The 17760-nt window shown below is 45.6% G+C and overlaps 1 protein-coding gene across 2 annotated transcripts in view; it reads right to left on the bottom strand.

Moving 5' to 3' along the window:
* Nucleotides 1–17760, bottom strand: part of PDIA4 (protein disulfide isomerase family A member 4) — a 342287-nt gene that overhangs the window by 46708 nt on the left and 277819 nt on the right. For both annotated transcript variants that reach the window (XM_075314972.1, XM_075314971.1), the window contains exon 7: nt 323–474. In XM_075314972.1, the coding sequence (XP_075171087.1) occupies nt 323–474 (152 nt within the window). The remainder of the gene's footprint in view (nt 1–322; nt 475–17760) is intronic.

The raw sequence follows: 17760 nt of genomic DNA, 5'->3' as shown, positions 1-17760 counted from the left end.
CGCTGTAAATACACAAATGTCCAGTCTTAGGTCAGTCGCTGTATTTCCTAGTACAGCCTCTGGGCATGCCCACTCCCCTGGCCAAATTCCAGCACTTGGGAGGTGAATGAAATGAAAGTAATTTACATATTTATGGATATCAACAAGGTTAAGTGTGTGTATTAACATTTTTAAAACTAAACTAGAATCTGGTCTTTTGGGGGGGGATTTTGCACACAAAATTAATTCGTTTTGAACAGCCCTGGTTTGCCTCTGCAAAAATGTACACATTGTGAATCTGCACAAAACATTTGCTGCTAATATACTGGAATATAGAATTTACCTTGATGTTAAAAAGGTGTTTTCTTGGTTCATATTTTGACTGAAATCTGTCCGGCTGCATAACAACAAGTTGTCCAGTATTAACTTTTAGGAAGCTTGCAACATCTGAGCTGAAGGTATGATAGAACTTGAAATCTTCTCTTAGAGCATTTGCTGAAATCAACATTAAAAAAATAAATATTTGATGAAATTCAATAGTAATAGTTTTCACAAATGAAACAAGTTGGAATCTTTTGAAAATTTACTACATACAGTTAGGTCCAGAAATATTTGGACAGTGACACAATTTTCGCGAGTTGGGCTCTGCATGCCACCACATTGGATTTGAAATGAAACCTCTACAACAGAATTCAAGTGCAGATTGTAACGTTTAATTTGAAGGTTTGAACAAAAATATCTGATAGAAATTGTAGGAATTGTACACATTTCTTTACAAACACTCCACATTTTAGGAGGTCAAAAGTAATTGGACAAATAAACCAAACCCAAACAAAATATTTTTATTTTCAATATTTTGTTGCGAATCCTTTGGAGGCAATTAAGTCTGGAACCCATGGACATCACCAAACGCTGGGTTTCCTCCTTCTTAATGCTTTACCAGGCCTTTACAGCCGCAGCCTTCAGGTCTTGCTTGTTTGTGGGTCTTTCCGTCTTAAGTCTGGATTTGAGCAAGTGAAATGCATGCTCAATTGGGTTAAGATCTGGTGATTGACTTGGCCATTGCAGAATGTTCCACTTTTTTGCACTCATGAACTCCTGGGTAGCTTTGGCTGTATGCTTGGGGTCATTGTCCATCTGTACTATGAAGCGCCGTCCGATCAACTTTGCGGCATTTGGCTGAATCTGGGCTGAAAGTATATCCCGGTACACTTCAGAATTCATCCGGCTACTCTTGTCTGCTGTTATGTCATCAATAAACACAAGTGACCCAGTGCCATTGAAAGCCATGCATGCCCATGCCATCACGTTGCCTCCACCATGTTTTACAGAGGATGTGGTGTGCCTTGGATCATGTGCCGTTCCCTTTCTTCTCCAAACTTTTTTCTTCCCATCATTCTGGTACAGGTTGATCTTGGTCTCATCTGTCCATAGAATACTTTTCCAGAACTGAGCTGGCTTCATAAGGTGTTTTTCAGCAAATTTAACTCTGGCCTGTCTATTTTTGGAATTGATGAATGATTTGCATCTAGATGTGAACCCTTTGTATTTACTTTCATGGAGTCTTCTCTATACTGTTGACTTAGAGACAGATACACCTACTTCACTGAGAGTGTTCTGGACTTCAGTTGATGTTGTGAACGGGTTCTTCTTCACCAAAGAAAGTATGCGGCGATCATCCACCACTGTTGTCATCCGTGGACGCCCAGGCCTTTTTGAGTTCCCAAGCTCACCAGTCAATTCCATTTTTCTCAGAATGTACCCGACTGTTGATTTTGCTACTCCAAGCATGTCTGCTATCTCTCTGATGGATTTTTTCTTTTTTTTCAGCCTCAGGATGTTCTGCTTCACCTCAATTGAGAGTTCCTTAGACCGCATGTTGTCTGGTCACAGCAACAGCTTCCAAATGCAAAACCACACACCTGTAATCAACCCCAGACCTTTTAACTACTTCATTGATTACAGGTTAACGAGGGAGACGCCTTCAGAGTTAATTGCAGCCCTTAGAGTCCCTTGTCCAATTACTTTTGGTCCCTTGAAAAAGAGGAGGCTACGCATTACAGAGCTATGATTCCTAAACCCTTTCTCAGATTTGGATGTGAAAACTCTCATATTGCAGCTGGGAGTGTGCACTTTCAGCCCATATTATATATATAATTGTATTTCTGAACATGTTTTTGTAAACAGCTAAAATAATAAAACTTGTGTTACTGTCCAAATATTTCTGGACCTAACTGTAATCATTTGAAATGTAGTGCTTCTTAAAAAGGTTTTCCCACAAACAAAACTCACTAACAAATGTTTGATCGCTTGGACTCCTCATTAGGGCTGATCGGATCCGAAATGTAAAAGTCCGGATCCGTGAGGTTTCAAAGATTTCCGGGTGCACGATCCGGATCTGACACTGGGGAAAATAATTAAAAAATAAAGAAAAAAAAGAGATCAAACAGCGTTTCATACTTACCGAGACTTGGTGTCATGGTGACACACTGCTTCCGGGTCGCGCATTCACTTCCTGTACTGTGCATTGTATACACACAGCTGTTTGTGTTTTCATCGCCCTTCGGCCATCCTCTTGTCTGTGATAGGTTGCAGGCACAGGCTCCCCCAGCCTGTGACAGTATCTGCCTGCTGTGCAGTCATCGCGGCTGTCATAGTCTGCACATCCTGCGGTCGTGCTCTATGGCCGCTGGCTGTGTTATCTAGGAGAGCTAAGCGGCGTGGGACCTAGTGTGGATTACACCGGACCTGGGGGGGTGTTGGGGGTTTATAAAACAGGTGAAGGAGGGTGTGCGTTTTGTACTTTATTCCAAATAAAGGATTTTTCTCTGAGTCTGTTTATTTACATTCACTTACATGTTAGTGTGATGCAGGTATTTCATAGACGCCTGTGCCATTACTAACCTAGGCTTAGTAGCAGCTGTGCGCTGCTATTAACCCCTTATTACCCCGACTGCCACCAATCCAGGTCAATTGAGAAGAGGCGGTAAAGCACCGGGATTGTCACATCTAAGAGATGTGGCAATTCTGGGTGGCTGCGGGCTGAGAATACCAGCCCCCAGCCGGCAGCATCATGGCTGAAGATAAAAATTAAATAAATAATAATCATAATAATAAAAAAAAAAAAAGCTGCATCACCAGCATAGACGCACACTCTTGACAGGAGCGTGCATGTGTTTCTGTGTACATGCATGCTCAGAGAGCGGCAGTCTGTGGCGGCTGATGTCATGTCACACTTATACGAGTCTGACAACGCATCACCGGCACAGCGGCATACTTCTGACAGGAATGTGCATGTGTTTCTGAAAGACATGCACGTTCACTATACTGACCCACTAACACTTGCACTGCTTAAACCACCCACCGGCCGTCTTGCCACCTGTGATTGGCTTGCAGTCAGCTGACACTCTGCCACTCAGGATGAGGGCGCATCTAGCTGAAACCAATTACATGTGTCGGTGGGCGGGCAAAACAATGAATATTACATTGTCGGCTCCGGAAGGGAAAAGCGTGACCCGGAAGGAGTTTGCTGCCATGACACAAGCCTCAGGTGAGTACACGGCGCGCGCTCCAACCCCCGTATCACTTCTACAAACGTTTTTAATCTCCGGATTCTGGTCCCAATTGAATTATATGGGCACCGGAACCCGGAGCAGATCTGGATTTTTTTTTTTTTTTTTCAATCCGGCAGAGATCCGCCAGTCCCGGATTTTGGTGGATTCGATCAACTCTACTCTTCACATTATAAAAGCAATAGTCTCATGTTACCAGTTTCAATGGAGTGGCAGTCGAGCAAGCACAATTAGGCCTTCTTGAACACTTATAGGACTCCTTACTTTCATCAGTCTCATAGACTGCATGTTCTGCTATAGTTCTGTCTCACTGGCTGATCTAAATCCCGTGGAGAGACCAGCCGCTGATCCTCAGTATTTTAGCAACCAGGGTAGGAAGAGATGGGGGTGAAAGTGTTTGGGGGGCAGTTGCCATGGTGGGGCCACCTCACTTAAGTCCATGTCGCTCAGCTGTGGATAGTGCCTTGGACAGCGGTAGGGTTGGAAGGACAAGCTTCCCTTTGTGTCATCCTTCACTCAAACTGTTTCCTGCACAAACAAATCGGCATTGTAGATCTCAGACATCATTTCCTTGTAGAATATCTGCAGGCAGACCGCTCATCACCCCAACCACGCATTGCTTAACCCCAAAGCAAAAGTCCAGATCTACAGTCGCCTTTGGGATATTCCTCCTTTGTTCTCCAGCCAATTCAATCACAATCCCTGGTCCATGATGTATTGCCTCTGTCCGAACCACCCGGGGATCAGCTATTGTGAGAAATGCCCCAGAGTCACAAAATCCAATGACTCTCTGCCCATCCAGCATGACCTCCTGTAAGTGCTTACTTTGATGGTAAGAGGAACTCGGGGCTGTGGCTTGCACACCATAAACACCTAGTGGCCGATCATGAGTGTCTGAGTCATTAGGCAAGTCAACTTGATGGGGTGAGAACACTTCCCCCATTGAGTTTGGCTGTAGAGAATGAATATATGTCAATTTGGAGCAAGGTCATTCCTCAATCGACCAGGAGGGCAAGTGTTTTCCAAATGCCCAGGCTGTACACATCGAAAACATCTCTTCTGCATCGTACTCCTGTCAATGTACATTCTAGGGAAGGCAGTAGGAGAACCTGGTGACAAAGGCCGGAGGCCATACACTCCAACAGGGACATCTATGGTGCAGGGGTCAGCTATACACTCCAGTGGAGGAGGTGGTACCTCTTCCTCATGCAGGATGGAATGCCCAAAATGCACTGGAGGAGGTGGAGGTGCGTGGGGGTCCCTCCAAGTCCTTGCGGGACAATTGGATTGCAGGTGCCAAGGTTGCCCACACCCATAACATCTCCTCTCTGTGATTCCCCCAGGGAGTGGTCGGAACTGTTGGGGCCCAGAATTGTGAGACGTGAATGTCATTGGCCTGCAGCTGGGTGGAGGGGCAGATATAACTGGAGAGAGCCGAGGCACAGGAGGATCAGACTGTGGCTTGTTGTCCATAAGCCTCCTCCATTGCGGTCGGATAGTAAGGGCCTCATCAGCCAGGGCTGCAGCTCTATCCAAGGTGTGTGGCATGCGCTCTCTGACCCATTCCCCGTATTGGTGAGGGACACTTGGAAAGAAATTGTTCTATAAGAAATTCCTGTGTAACATCTTCCACAGTGAAAGAGTCTTCCTCCTCCACCCATCTCCGACATGCCTGGGACATCTTATGGGCATACATCATAAATGATCCCCTTTGGGGAATTGGAGGTCTCGGAAGTGTGCCTTATGTGAGTCTAGGGTGATGGCATGGTAATCCAGGTTAGTCCGTTTTTGAATGTTGTAATCCCGGTTCTGCTGTGAGTCAATGGTGTGATAACTGTCTGCCAGGCTTCCATTCAGGAGTCCCATTAACAAACGCATCCAGCCAGAGTGGGGCACCTCCATCACGGCACACTGCTGCTCAAAGTCCTTGAAGAACCCTTCCACATCTCCGGAAGCCTCATCAAATGGCTTGAAGTCTGCTCGGGTAATCCGTACAGGCTCCTGGATCGCTGGATTTAAACTCCAACTCATATTACTCCCTCTGCTGGACTCCATTGCTTCTGGTCTCCTCTGTGCTCGGCGAGCAGCCTCCTCCTTATACTCCTGAGATACACCTAAGCCCAGAAACACCATCTCTTCTTCGAACCACACCAACCACTGGCTTTTTGGGGCAGGGATCCACGTCTCCAATGCTTGTCCATCAGACATCTGGGAAGAGGTGTTCTGGATTGCACTCACCAGTAGATCAATTAACGCCTCTTTACTCAGTCCATGGTAGTTCAGGCCCAGATTTCTGGCTCTCTCATGTAGACTGAATGCGGTCCAATTTCTGTACTCACTCTGTGGGTGGCTCTCCGTTAGGCTGCGCTTTGTTGATCCCACTGCTGCCACCAGTTGTGAGGGGGTCCTTCTCCGATATCACACAATCAACAGGGCGAGAGGTGGATGAACAATCCAAAGCATATTTATTCCATGCAATACAAAATGACCATCAAATAATCCACCACATGGAGGGTAAAAATAGTCCAGAAATTGCCTAAATGTCCCGGAGTTCAGTCACACTCCTCCAGCAGTCCTTCTCCAGGGAAATCGGGGTTTCTCACAGTCTCTCTGGGGTGCTGGCGGCAGCCTCAGCATCTCCCTCCGAGGTTCAATTTTGATTCTTCTCTCTTTTGAGTCTCCCCCAGAATGACTAATCCCCCAGGTAAACAGAGCGTTGAGGTGGATCCCAGGCTCCCTCCCCCAGACCTAGGGACAGAAGCACTTCAAGGGGATATAACCTGACTTAACAGGACAAACAATATATCAAATAGACAGACCACCATGCCCAAAACATGAACCCACACAAAATGGTACATAACCCCCAATATTACACCATCACAGTCACTTTATGATGTAATAACTCTGGAACACTTCAACGGATCACAGTGATTCAAACTTTTTTTTTTTTTATTACATATTGTACTTAATGATGGTGGTAAATTTAGGACAATTTATTGTGTTTATTTGTGAAAATATTGGAAATTTACCAAAAATTTCGAAAATGTCACAGTTTTCAAACTTTTAATCATTATGCCCTAAACCCTTTCACCTCCCAGCTAGAGATGAGCGATGTTCGAATCAAACGAATCGCCAATTTCAAATTCAAGTTGTTTTCGGTGATGTTCGAGTCGTTCGACGAACTCGAACAATTTGCTTCACGTTCGACAGTTCGAGTTAGCGTTCGATAGTGGTTCAATCACCAAAGGCGTGGCTTTTCACATTACGGCTATGTGTGCATATTGCATATTTGCATGCGTCCTGCGTCCCCATCACAATCCCTCTCTCTTTCCTACTCACCAATCAGCTGCACGGCTGTCACAAAGCTTCGGCGGCTTTTCCTCTTTTGAAAATGGCTTCCGCACATTATTCAATCTCGTATTCCCTGCTTTCCCCGCCTACCGACGCCCATGATTGGTTGCAGTCAGACACCCCCTCACGCTGAGTGACAGCTGTCTCACTGCAACCAATCACGGCCGCTGGTGGGCGGGTCTATATCGTGCAGTAAAATAAATAAATAATTGAAAAAAAAAAAAAACAAACTGCGGTCCCCCCAATTTTGATACCAGCCAAGATAAAGCCCCACGGCTGGAGGCTGGTATTGTCAGGATGGGGAGTGCCACGTTACGGGGAGCCCACCACCCTAACAATATCAGCTAGCAGCCGCCTGGAATTGCCGCATCCATTAGATGCGACAGTCCCGGGACTCCACCCGACTCATCCCAAATTGCCCTGGTGCGGTGGCAATCGGGGTAATAAGGAGTTAAATGGCAGCTTATAGCTGCCACTAAGTCCTAGGTTAATCATGGCAGGCGTCTCCCCGAGATACCTTCCATGATTAACCTGTAAGTGAAAGTAAATAAACACACACAATGAAAAATCCTTTATTTGGAATAAAAGACAAAAACCCCCCTCATTTACCACTTTATTAATCCCCAAACACCCATCCAGGTCCGAAGTAATCCACACGACGCTTTCAGTTCTGCTACATGAAGCTGACAGGGAGCGCCGTAGAACACGACTGCTCTGTGTCAGCTACACGCAGCAACTGAAGTGAGACGCGCTATCACCGGAGACTTCACTCAGGTAGTGCCTGCTAGTGTGCGGCGATGATGATGGGGGCGGTAGTGCTTGCGTGTGTGCGGTGATGATGATGGGGGTGGTAGTGCCGGGGTGTGTGCGGGGATGATGATGGGGGCGGTACTGCCGGGGTGTGTGCGGGGATGATGATGATGGGGGCAGTAGTGCTTGCGTGTATGCGGTGATAATGGGTGCGGTAGTGCCGGGGTGTGTGCGGGGATGATGAGTGCAGTAGTGCCGGTTGTGCGGTGATGATGGGAGCTCTCTCTCTCTCTTGGCTTAACGCAATGCGTTATTTCACAGGAATCCGTTGTCTTTATAATCACACCATTTACAACGCATTCGTCACATAACGCATTTTGACAGATGCCGTTCAACGCAAGTGTGAAAGTACCTTCTGCTGTCAGCGGGCATGGAGCCAAGCTGAATGGCAGAGCAAGCATCCAGCGCGCATACATTCTACATGAATTCTGCAGTCACAATACATTCACATGTGCTGCCAAATCGCTGCAGAATTATACGCATGGACACTACGCAATGTGTGCAATGTTAATAATAATATCCAAATTCAGTGTATAGTGTGCGGGGGGGGGGGGGGCTGGGGTTCCTGAAATAATGGCGATCTCCATTTTTTTTCCCTAACCGCGCGTACAGTGGGGCGGTGCAGGCTGATAGCAAATCACTCACACACATACACACAGTGCTTTTTTTTGTGTTTTCGATGTGTTTGTATGCGTTTGTGTTTGCCTGCCATTGTTTTCAATGGGGTTCGAAGGTGTTCGTCAACACAACAGCGGCCACCACACAGTACCAGCACACAGTGAGAGGAGCTGACCTTTTTTTGCTCCCAGTTCACATATGGGAGCCAGTGGGAAGTGAGTACGCAGCTCCTCTCACTGTGTGCTGGTACTGTGTGATGGCCGCTGTTGTGGTGGTGTTGAGTCAGTGGGGCGTTGCGGCCTGGAGCCTTGGGGGCTTCGCCTTGCAGCATGGGTGCTGTGAGGCACCAGGTCACCTGCCCTGCTGGCACTTTGTCGCTGCAGCAGTGGTTAGTGCACAGTGCCGGACTATAAGGTTTAGAATAGGGACCCACTCAAGAGGTTCGCCGTGATGTGGCAGTGGGCTTAATACAATCTGATCAGAATGGTAACAAAGAACCTCATGTTCTATTTAATTTTTTGCCTAGCGGCTTTAGATCAATGTATTTTTTGGGATGTGCGATCCATGTCTTTTTCTTCATAGTGTGTTATGTAGGATATTAACCCCTTCAGCCCCAGAGCATTTTCCGTTTTTTTTTTTTTTTGTTCCCCTTCTTCCGAGGGCTGTAACTTTTTTATTTTTCCGTCAATCTTGCCATATCAGGGCTTGTTTTTTGCGGGACGAGATGTACTCTTGAATGAAACCATAAGTTTTACCATATAGTGTACTGGAAAACAGCAAAAAAATTCCAAGTGTGGAAAAACTGCAAAAAAAAGTGTGATTGCACAATAGTTTTTGGAATATTTTATTCACCATGTTCACTATATGGTAAAACTGATGTGTTGTTGTGATGCCTGAGGTCGGTGCGAGTTTGTAGACACCAAACATGTATAGTTTTACTTGTATCTAAGGGGTTAAAAAAATTCACAAACTTGTCCAATAAAAAGTGGCGTACGTTTTGCGCCATTTTCTGAAACCCGTAGAGTTCTCATTTTTTGGGATCTATGGCTCAGTGTCTGCTTATTTTTTGCGTCTCGAGCTGACGTTTCTAATGGTACCATTTTTGCGCAGATGCTACGTTTTGATTGCCTGTTATTGCATTTTGCGCAAAACTTGCGACGACTAAAAAAAAACGTAATTTTGGCGTTTGGTAAACGGCGTAGCGTCAAAAAAATTCCAATCAGATTAATTGATTTTACATTTTGATAGATTGGGAGTTTGACCACGGTGATACCAAATATGTGTATATTTTTTATTGTTTTTTAACCCTTTGATTTTCAATAGGGTGAAAAGGGGGGTGATTTGAATGTTTAGGTTTTTTTTTAAAACTTTTTTTTTCTTTTTTTTTATTTTACTAGTCCCTCTAGGTGACTATATGAATCTGCTGTCTGATTGCTCTGCCATATCTGTAGATCTCAGCTACAGAGCTGAGAACTGCAGATATGCTGCTTTAGGCTGGAGTCACACTTGCGATTGGAAAATCGGACCGATTCTCATGCTAGAAAGTAGCATGAGCTTTGTCCGAGTGTTGATCCGTGTGCAATGAGATTGTGATTTTTCTCTAGATTGTAGTCCGTGTGCAATCCGTGTGTGATCCGTATGTGATCCGTTTTTACTCTTAGCAGCTATGTCATCTGCCATTCAGCTCTGCTACTTGGCCGCTGACAGCACAGACAGAGCCGCGCGATCAGAATGAACTCTGATGAACTTCACCCGACTTCATTGGCATCCTGCGGCTCTGTCTGTGTGTCGCGGCCTGATTTTCCCCTGAGTGACAAAAGTGATCTGCGCGATCAGCGGTGCCGCCACTGAGGTTACCCGCGGCCACAGCTTAAGTCCTCCACCTGAGATCTGTGGCCGCAGGTAACCTGATTGACGTCATCGCTGATAGCGCGACTCACTTCAATTGCTGCGGGGAGCTCACAGAGAGCGGTCGTGGTCTGTGTCCGCTCTCTGTCAGCTTCCGATGTAGCAGAGCTGAGAGCGTTATGGGACCTCTGTGGATTACGTCGGACCTGGAGGGGTATTTGGGGACTTTATTAAAGTGGTGAAAGAGGTTGTTTTTTTTTTTGTCATTTATTTCAAATAAAGGATTTTTGGGTGTGTGTTTATTTTCTTTAACTTTCAGGTTAATCATGGAAGGTATCTCGGGGAGACGCCTGCCATGATTAACCTAGGACTTATTGGCAGCTATGGGCTGCTGCCATTAACTCCTTATTACCTCGAATGCCACCGCACCAGGGCAATTCGGGATGAGCCGGGTACAGTCCCGAGACTGTCGCATCTAATGGATGTGGCAATTCCTGACGGCTGCTGACTGATATTTTTAGGGTGGGGGGCTCCCCATAACATGGGGCTTCCCATCCTGACAATACCAGCCTCAAGCCGTATGGCTTTACCCTGGCTGGTATCAAAATTGGAGGGACCGCACGCCATTTTTTAATTATTTATTTTACTGCACAATATAGACCCGCCCACCGGCAGCTGTGATTGGTTGCAGTGAGACAGCTGTCACTCATCGTGGGGGCGTGTCTGAATGCAACCAATCATAGGCGCCGGTGGGCGGGGAAAGCAGTGAATACGTGATGGAATAATGAGCGGCCGGCTTTTTCAAAAGAGGAAAAGCTGCCGGAGCTTTGTGACAGCCGCGCTGGTGATCGGTGAGTATGAGAGAGGGGGTGGGAGAGACCGACAGAGAGAATAGAGACAGAGAGGGAGAGACCGACTGACAGAGATGGAGATTGACCGACATTGACAGACCTCACTCATTTCCAGTGTTCTCTGCAACATGCGATAAATGTATTTAGAAAAACGCATGTCACTAGGATGGTGTGTGTGCTGTCCGTGTGACATCTGTTTTTTTTTCATGCACCCATAGACTTGCATTGGAGAGACTCGCGCAAAAAACTCTTCAAATCGCAGCATGCTGCGATTTTTTTTCTCAGTCCGATTTGAGTTGAGAAAAAAATCAGATCGGAGCTGCCTCATTGATTAACATTGGTCCAAGTGTAATGCGAGATTTTCTCGCATTGCGCTCGTGCGAGTTAATCGCAATTGTGACTCCAGCCTTACTCTCAATGCTGTTAATATGCTGGCACTGAGAGAAAGTGACTCATGTTAGCTACAGGCATCTTCACATGACCCTGTGCTACCATGGCAACCACCGAAAGTCACGTGATCACGCACATGACTTTCGGTGGGATGTACATGCCTGCATGATGGAACTGAGAGCGAGGCATGGAGCGCACCACTGGTTAAGCCTCGAGGGCTGGAGGTGCCGCCACCTGGATGTATTAGCTACTGGAGGGGCTGGAATTGTGTGCTGCCTCCCACGTGGTATGCGGTGGGACCTCCCCCAATCTGTATGTCAATCTCATGAGACCACCGGAAATGAGGGAATATGATGCTTTTTCCTTGGTATGTGGAAGCGTCCTGATGTGACCGGAAGTACTGTCTCCCACGGGACACATGATGCCTGTATGAAAACATCGGAGGTGAGATGACGTAGTGCTCCTCCCACAACATGCACTGGGTGCATGCTGGGACTGGAAGTGACGATTAGCTACGCTCACCACATGACAGAGTCCGGGTGGACTCTGGGAACGGAAGTGACTGATCGTGACGCTCCCCCAGAGTAAAATGCAGTCTGACCAGCTAAGACCGGATATGAAGTAATGTTATGCACCCCACGTGGAATACTTTAGCCGACAGGCTGAAGGGAGGCACAATGATCCCTCCCCTATGAGATTAATTGGTGACAACGGAAATGAGGCAATATGATGCCCCTGACCGGGGGTTTATAAACCATGTGAGATGCCATATGGGATATGCGTCATCATCGACTGCACTATCGGCAGGCGCCCTTGCATGTATATCCATACAGCTGGAGATCTGAGTGAGTACTATGGTAGATGGGAGTTAACCTGTTTGGAAGAAGGGGAAAGGATTGAGCTTATATGTACATGTCTGTTATAGTGAACAAGAATGCCTTATTTGAGGACTAAGTGACCCTTTGATGATATACGGTAGACATAGTGTGAGTGTTGGGCTATCAAGGTGGTGACATACGATGGATGATTTAATGTGGAATAGTGACCAGTTTCCTAACAAAGACATATTGTTGTTTCAGTCTGTCATTTATGTGACTCTACTGTGGACAGCCCCTGAGGAACCTCCGTTCAATTTAAGGTCCAGGAGGGGAAACGTGTCGGGCAGCAAACCGCCCCCTGTGGCGAAGGATTAGCCATTGTGCGGATTTATCTACTGCATCTATAAGTCTGCTGCATAGCAATAAGGACTGTACCCTATACAAGCTCATCAGTTGGTGAATACAGTGCAAGACTCTGGACTCACTAATAAGGAGTGAAATCACTCATTTAGTGAGGGGTGGTATCCTGTACAATATCTGATGGTAACCCTTTTTGTATCATGACATGTATGCGAGAGGACCACTGTGTATTTCGTAAGATCCTCACTTAGACCAGCAGCACTGAATAGTCTGCAGTATAGGTCTGTAAAGGGCCAGTCTACGTCGAGCGGGGGCGCCACAGCGTGATTTGTGTAGGGTGCCAACCCCCGCGGTCAGGAAGGGGGAGAACAGGGAATTTGTCCAGGGACCCTCCCCTGACCAATCTATGCACCAAACGACTTGTTTTGTTTTTAACTTGCACTTTTGTGTGGTTTGATTATTTATAAAGCATATGACTTTTAGAGGTTTTTTTTTCGTGTTGGTACTTTCCAAAAGGTACCCTTATTTTCTTTTGTCAGCTGTACGATGAAAAGACCGTTTTTTTAGTGTTCACTGAAAGGGTTAACTAGTGTGACAGTTTTATAGATTGGGTTGTTACGAATGCAGAGATACCAAATATCTGTACTTTTACTTTTTTTTTTCTCCACAAATGTTTTTATTGGGATTTTTTTTGTTCCTTATTTTCAGATTTTTGCTACTTTTACCTTTTTAGTTAATCTCTATATGGGACATTACTTTTCTTGAACAATAGATTTTTATTGATTTTCAGATTAATAAAGTACAGAATGGAAAACATTAAGGAGGATTAATAAATCACTTACACAATGAAATGTAGCATATCAATTTGGTAGGAGTTTGATTCAGTACAGTGTTAACACTCTGACATGCCGTATCACAAGAATTATCAGTGATAGCAGCTACCCCAATCATGGAGTAACAAAAACCTATTTTATATATTCAAGCATGTATACAGGTGAGCTATTATCTTTGGTCCCCCAACATGGGGATTTCTTAATCTTAAAGAAAAAAAAGAGAAGAAGGACATATGAAGTAGGGAAAGAGGAGGAGTAAACTATAAAATAAAAGGAGATGAGGAGAAGAAGAAGAAGAAACACGGGGCATTGCACTTTATGTCAGGATTTGCCGGTATAGAGAAGCGATAAGAACGCCTCCCAATGGAACCAAGTCTTGGCCACTATATCTCTTTCTTCTTGGGAGCACGCAGAGACTCCATACGGTAAATTGTAGCCACCTCCGCAAACCACTCCTCCATGGACGGGGGGGTCCAGCGATCTCCAGTGTCTGGGGATCACTATTTTCGCAGCCTGCAATAGGTGTCTGAGCAATGATTTTTTTTTCTACTTAGCTTTGGACATGGGGAACATGTATAACAGGATTGCTTCTGGGGATGGCGGGACTGAGATTCCAGTCACTTCCAGAATTTTCCTGAGAACTTATTTCCAAAAGGCGCTCAGGGTCGGGCACGACCACCATATGTGCGACATCGTTCCCACCTCCGCTCCACAACGCCAGCATGTATCCGGAACCCCTGGAAACCATATATTTAATGTGATTGGAACCCTATACCACCTTGATATTATCTTATAACTTGTCTCTTGTGATTTAGATGCTATAACTGATTTGTGTGAGAGGGAAAAACACTTGTCCCATTGGGTTTTCGTATAGGTTTTCTGTAGTTCTGATTCCCAAGCTTTGCAATACGGGGGAAGGGAGAGGAGGTCTTTTTCAGAGAGCAATTTGTAGATGACCGAGGTCGTGTGTGGAATAATAGAATTTGTAAGGCAGAGAGATTCAAATGTTGACAGGGGGCGAATTAGTGTTTCTTTCTCAGAAATTGACGCAAAAAAGTGCTGGAGCTGAGTATATTCAAATTCGTGACGTGGATTGGGAGGAATGTCTCCTAGGATCGTGTTGATTGGTAATAATACCCCGTTAGGAGCCACGTGGCATAGTGATAGGGGCGGGATTTAGGGCAACCCAGAAATGTCGAAGCGGTATATCCCTGGCCAAACTTAGGGTTTCCTGAAATAGGGAACATAGGGCAGTTTCCATCCAACAACTCTTTTTTCATAGAGGGGACACTTAGGGTTTTCAGTGTGTTGGCTGTTGTGTAGGATATGTCTGGGCTATTTAGGGGAGGGGATGAGCATAGCCACGGCAGGGTTCCCACTGGAGTTGGGCACATATCAGTCGCCATGCGTACCCATAATTTCGACGGATAGTTCTGGATTAAGTCCAATATACGGGCGTGTGCAGCAGCTAGATAATAACGACGACAATCCGGCAGGCCTGTCCCGCCCGCCTCTTTTGGACGGATTTGAGTTTCCCATCGTATTCTCGGGTGTTTAGAGGCCTATACGAAGCACCTAAATTGTCCGAGGGTAGACGAATGTATAAATAAGTAATGACATTGTCTGGGGGCCACTTGAATGGATAATGTGCCTTCAGGTTGTTTACCGTCTCACTAGAGAGGGATACATTAAGGGCCTCGGATTTGTCCATATTGATCTTGAAGTTGGACCATCCACCGAATTTCTCCAGGAGATCTAACAGGTTAGGCAGAGAGGCCGATGGGTTGGTTATATAGATTAGTAAATCGTCCGCAAACGCAGAACATTTGTATTCCTTTCCGGCTACTTTAATTCCCCGAATTTCTGGATTATTACGGATGGCGGCTAGGAGATGTTCCATAATTAATATGTATAGCAACGGGGAGAGTGGGCAGCCTTGTCGCGTACCATTGTGGATGGTGAAGGGGTCTGATAGTGAACAGTTAATTTTTAGAGTAGCTACTGGGGATTTGTATAGTGAGAAAATTTTGGCAATGAACGTGGGGCCGATACCAACATGTGTGAGAGTTTGAGATAGAGAGGACCATGAGATTCTATCGAAGGCCTTCTCGGCATCAAGGGATAAAATCATCATTGGAATTTTATGGATCTTTGCATGATGTATAATGTCTATAGTTTTCAGGGTATTGTCCCGCGCCTCTCTGCCCGGGACAAAGCCCACCTGGTCAGGGTGGATCAAAGAGGGAAGCAGTGGATTCAGCCTGTTTGCCATCAGCTTTGCAAAGATTTTTAGATCAATGTTTAGTAGGGAAATTGGGCGGTAACTCTTACAAACATGTGGATCTTTTCCCAGTTCAGGGAGCACGGCGACATTCGCGACCGTGGATTGGGGGGGGAACGGGGAGGAATCAGAGATAGAATTGAATGCTACCAGCATCAACGGGGTCAGAAGGTCCGCTAATGTTTTGTAGAATTTCCCTGTGAATCTGTCTGGACCTGGACTTTTGTTGCCAGGTAAATTCTTTATAACCTCCAGTAGTTCTGAGTGTTCAAAGGGGGCCTCCAGTTCGGTTATCAAATTTGGTCTCAGAGAACTAAAAGGGGATGTGATGCGGCGGTGTGTTTAGCCTGCCGGGCTGGGTAGGTTATATAATTTTGAGTAGTATGATCGGAAAGTTTCCAATATCTCTGCCGTTGTGTGGACCATGGCATCGTTGGGCCCTTTGATACAGGGAATAAAACTCTGGGCGCATTGTGAGTGTAAAGCTTTGGCCAGCATCCTTCCGGGTTTGTTACCAAATTCTTAGAAACGGCTGCGCCCTATCTGAAGGTAGCGCTTGTAAAATTCGTCTAGTAATTTTTTACTTCCAATCTAGCTTTAAGTAAATCTCTCAGCGTTTCCGTCGAGAGCGCATTTTTATGGGCTAACTCCAGTTTAGTAACGGTTTGAAGGGCGGTTCTCAGGGCTTGGGCTTTGGCCTTTTTTAGGCGTGAGCCATGCTTAATGAAGACCCCCCTCAGAACACACTTGAGGGCCTCCCATTTAAAGATAGGGGCAGTTGTGTCGGAGGAGTGATCTGAGAGGAAGTGCTTTATAGAGTCTTGGATATCCGACAAACATACGGGGTCCGAGAGTAGACTTTCATTTAGGCGCCAAGGGCGTATCACTTTGGAAAGGGAAGGAATCTGTAGTGAACAGTAAATTGGACCGTGGTCAGACCACAATATGTTACCGATGGATGTAGAGGACACCCAAGGGAGCGCAGAATGTTGGTCCATTATATAATCAATCCTACTGTATGAATCGTGCGGCGTGGAATAAAAGGTGTAATCTCTGACCTCGGGGTGCTGTAGTCTCCAGATGTCACACAATTGCAATCCGAGGAGGGCCTTTTTAATGTGTTTAATGGCTCTATATGATAGGTGTGATTTTTTTCTTTGAATTATCTAAAACCGGATATAGGGTAAGGTTGAGATCTGCACACAGAATTAATGTGCCCTGTATCAAAGGTGCCGCGATGTCCACCAAGGTGGATATGAAGGTGGCCTGTTCTTGGTTAGGGGCGTATACATTTAGTAAAGTTACTGTTTGGCCTTCGATCGTTAAAAAAAGAATAATATATCTGGCCTCTCTATCTTTCGTACAACTAACAATTCGGTGGGGTAGGGATTTGTGGATGGCTATGGCTACCCCTTTAGATTTGTTATAAGGGTTATTGGCAAAGTGCCAACTAGTGTAATGTTTATGTTTGATGTGGGGGGCATGATTTTCTTTAAAATGAGTTTCTTGGAAACAAATTATCTGTACCTTTTGCCGATGGAAATGCTGCAGGATTTGTGCCCGTTTTTCCGGAGTGTTCAAGCCTTTGGCGTTGAGAGAGGCGATTCTTAATTCTGTCATTCAGACTGAAAGGCGTTTAGGTTGCGGTGACTATAGTGCTTCGTGCAATGCCGTGAGGGAAATAAAGGTAGAAAGATTTAAGTATGTAGAGAAAACCAAGAAACAGTACGTCTAGAATCAGAGGTATAGCCTCTGTACGAAAAACTAAAAATAAACTAGTGTTGAACAGGAGCTTGTACCACTCTGAGGGGTGGGACAGAGGCTCACACCCTATGTGGGGCGAAGTCCGGTCAAGCAGGTGTCAAGGCAGCACCGGAGCCTGCACAACACTGTATTTAAATCACATTTATAACAAAGCATAACTTATCATCCACCGGCTAAATAAAATGGGATATAGTTTGTGGGCAACATAGGATTATAGCCTTAGACAAATATAACTCAACCCCTAAACTTGGGAGGTGAGAATGCAATGTGTAACAAACCCAGAGA

Source organism: Anomaloglossus baeobatrachus, chromosome 6 (genome assembly GCF_048569485.1).
Source record: "Anomaloglossus baeobatrachus isolate aAnoBae1 chromosome 6, aAnoBae1.hap1, whole genome shotgun sequence".
NCBI lineage: Eukaryota > Metazoa > Chordata > Amphibia > Anura > Aromobatidae > Anomaloglossus > Anomaloglossus baeobatrachus.
The sequence above is the reverse complement of the archived record's forward strand: the minus strand, read 5'-3'. Positions and strand labels throughout refer to the sequence as shown.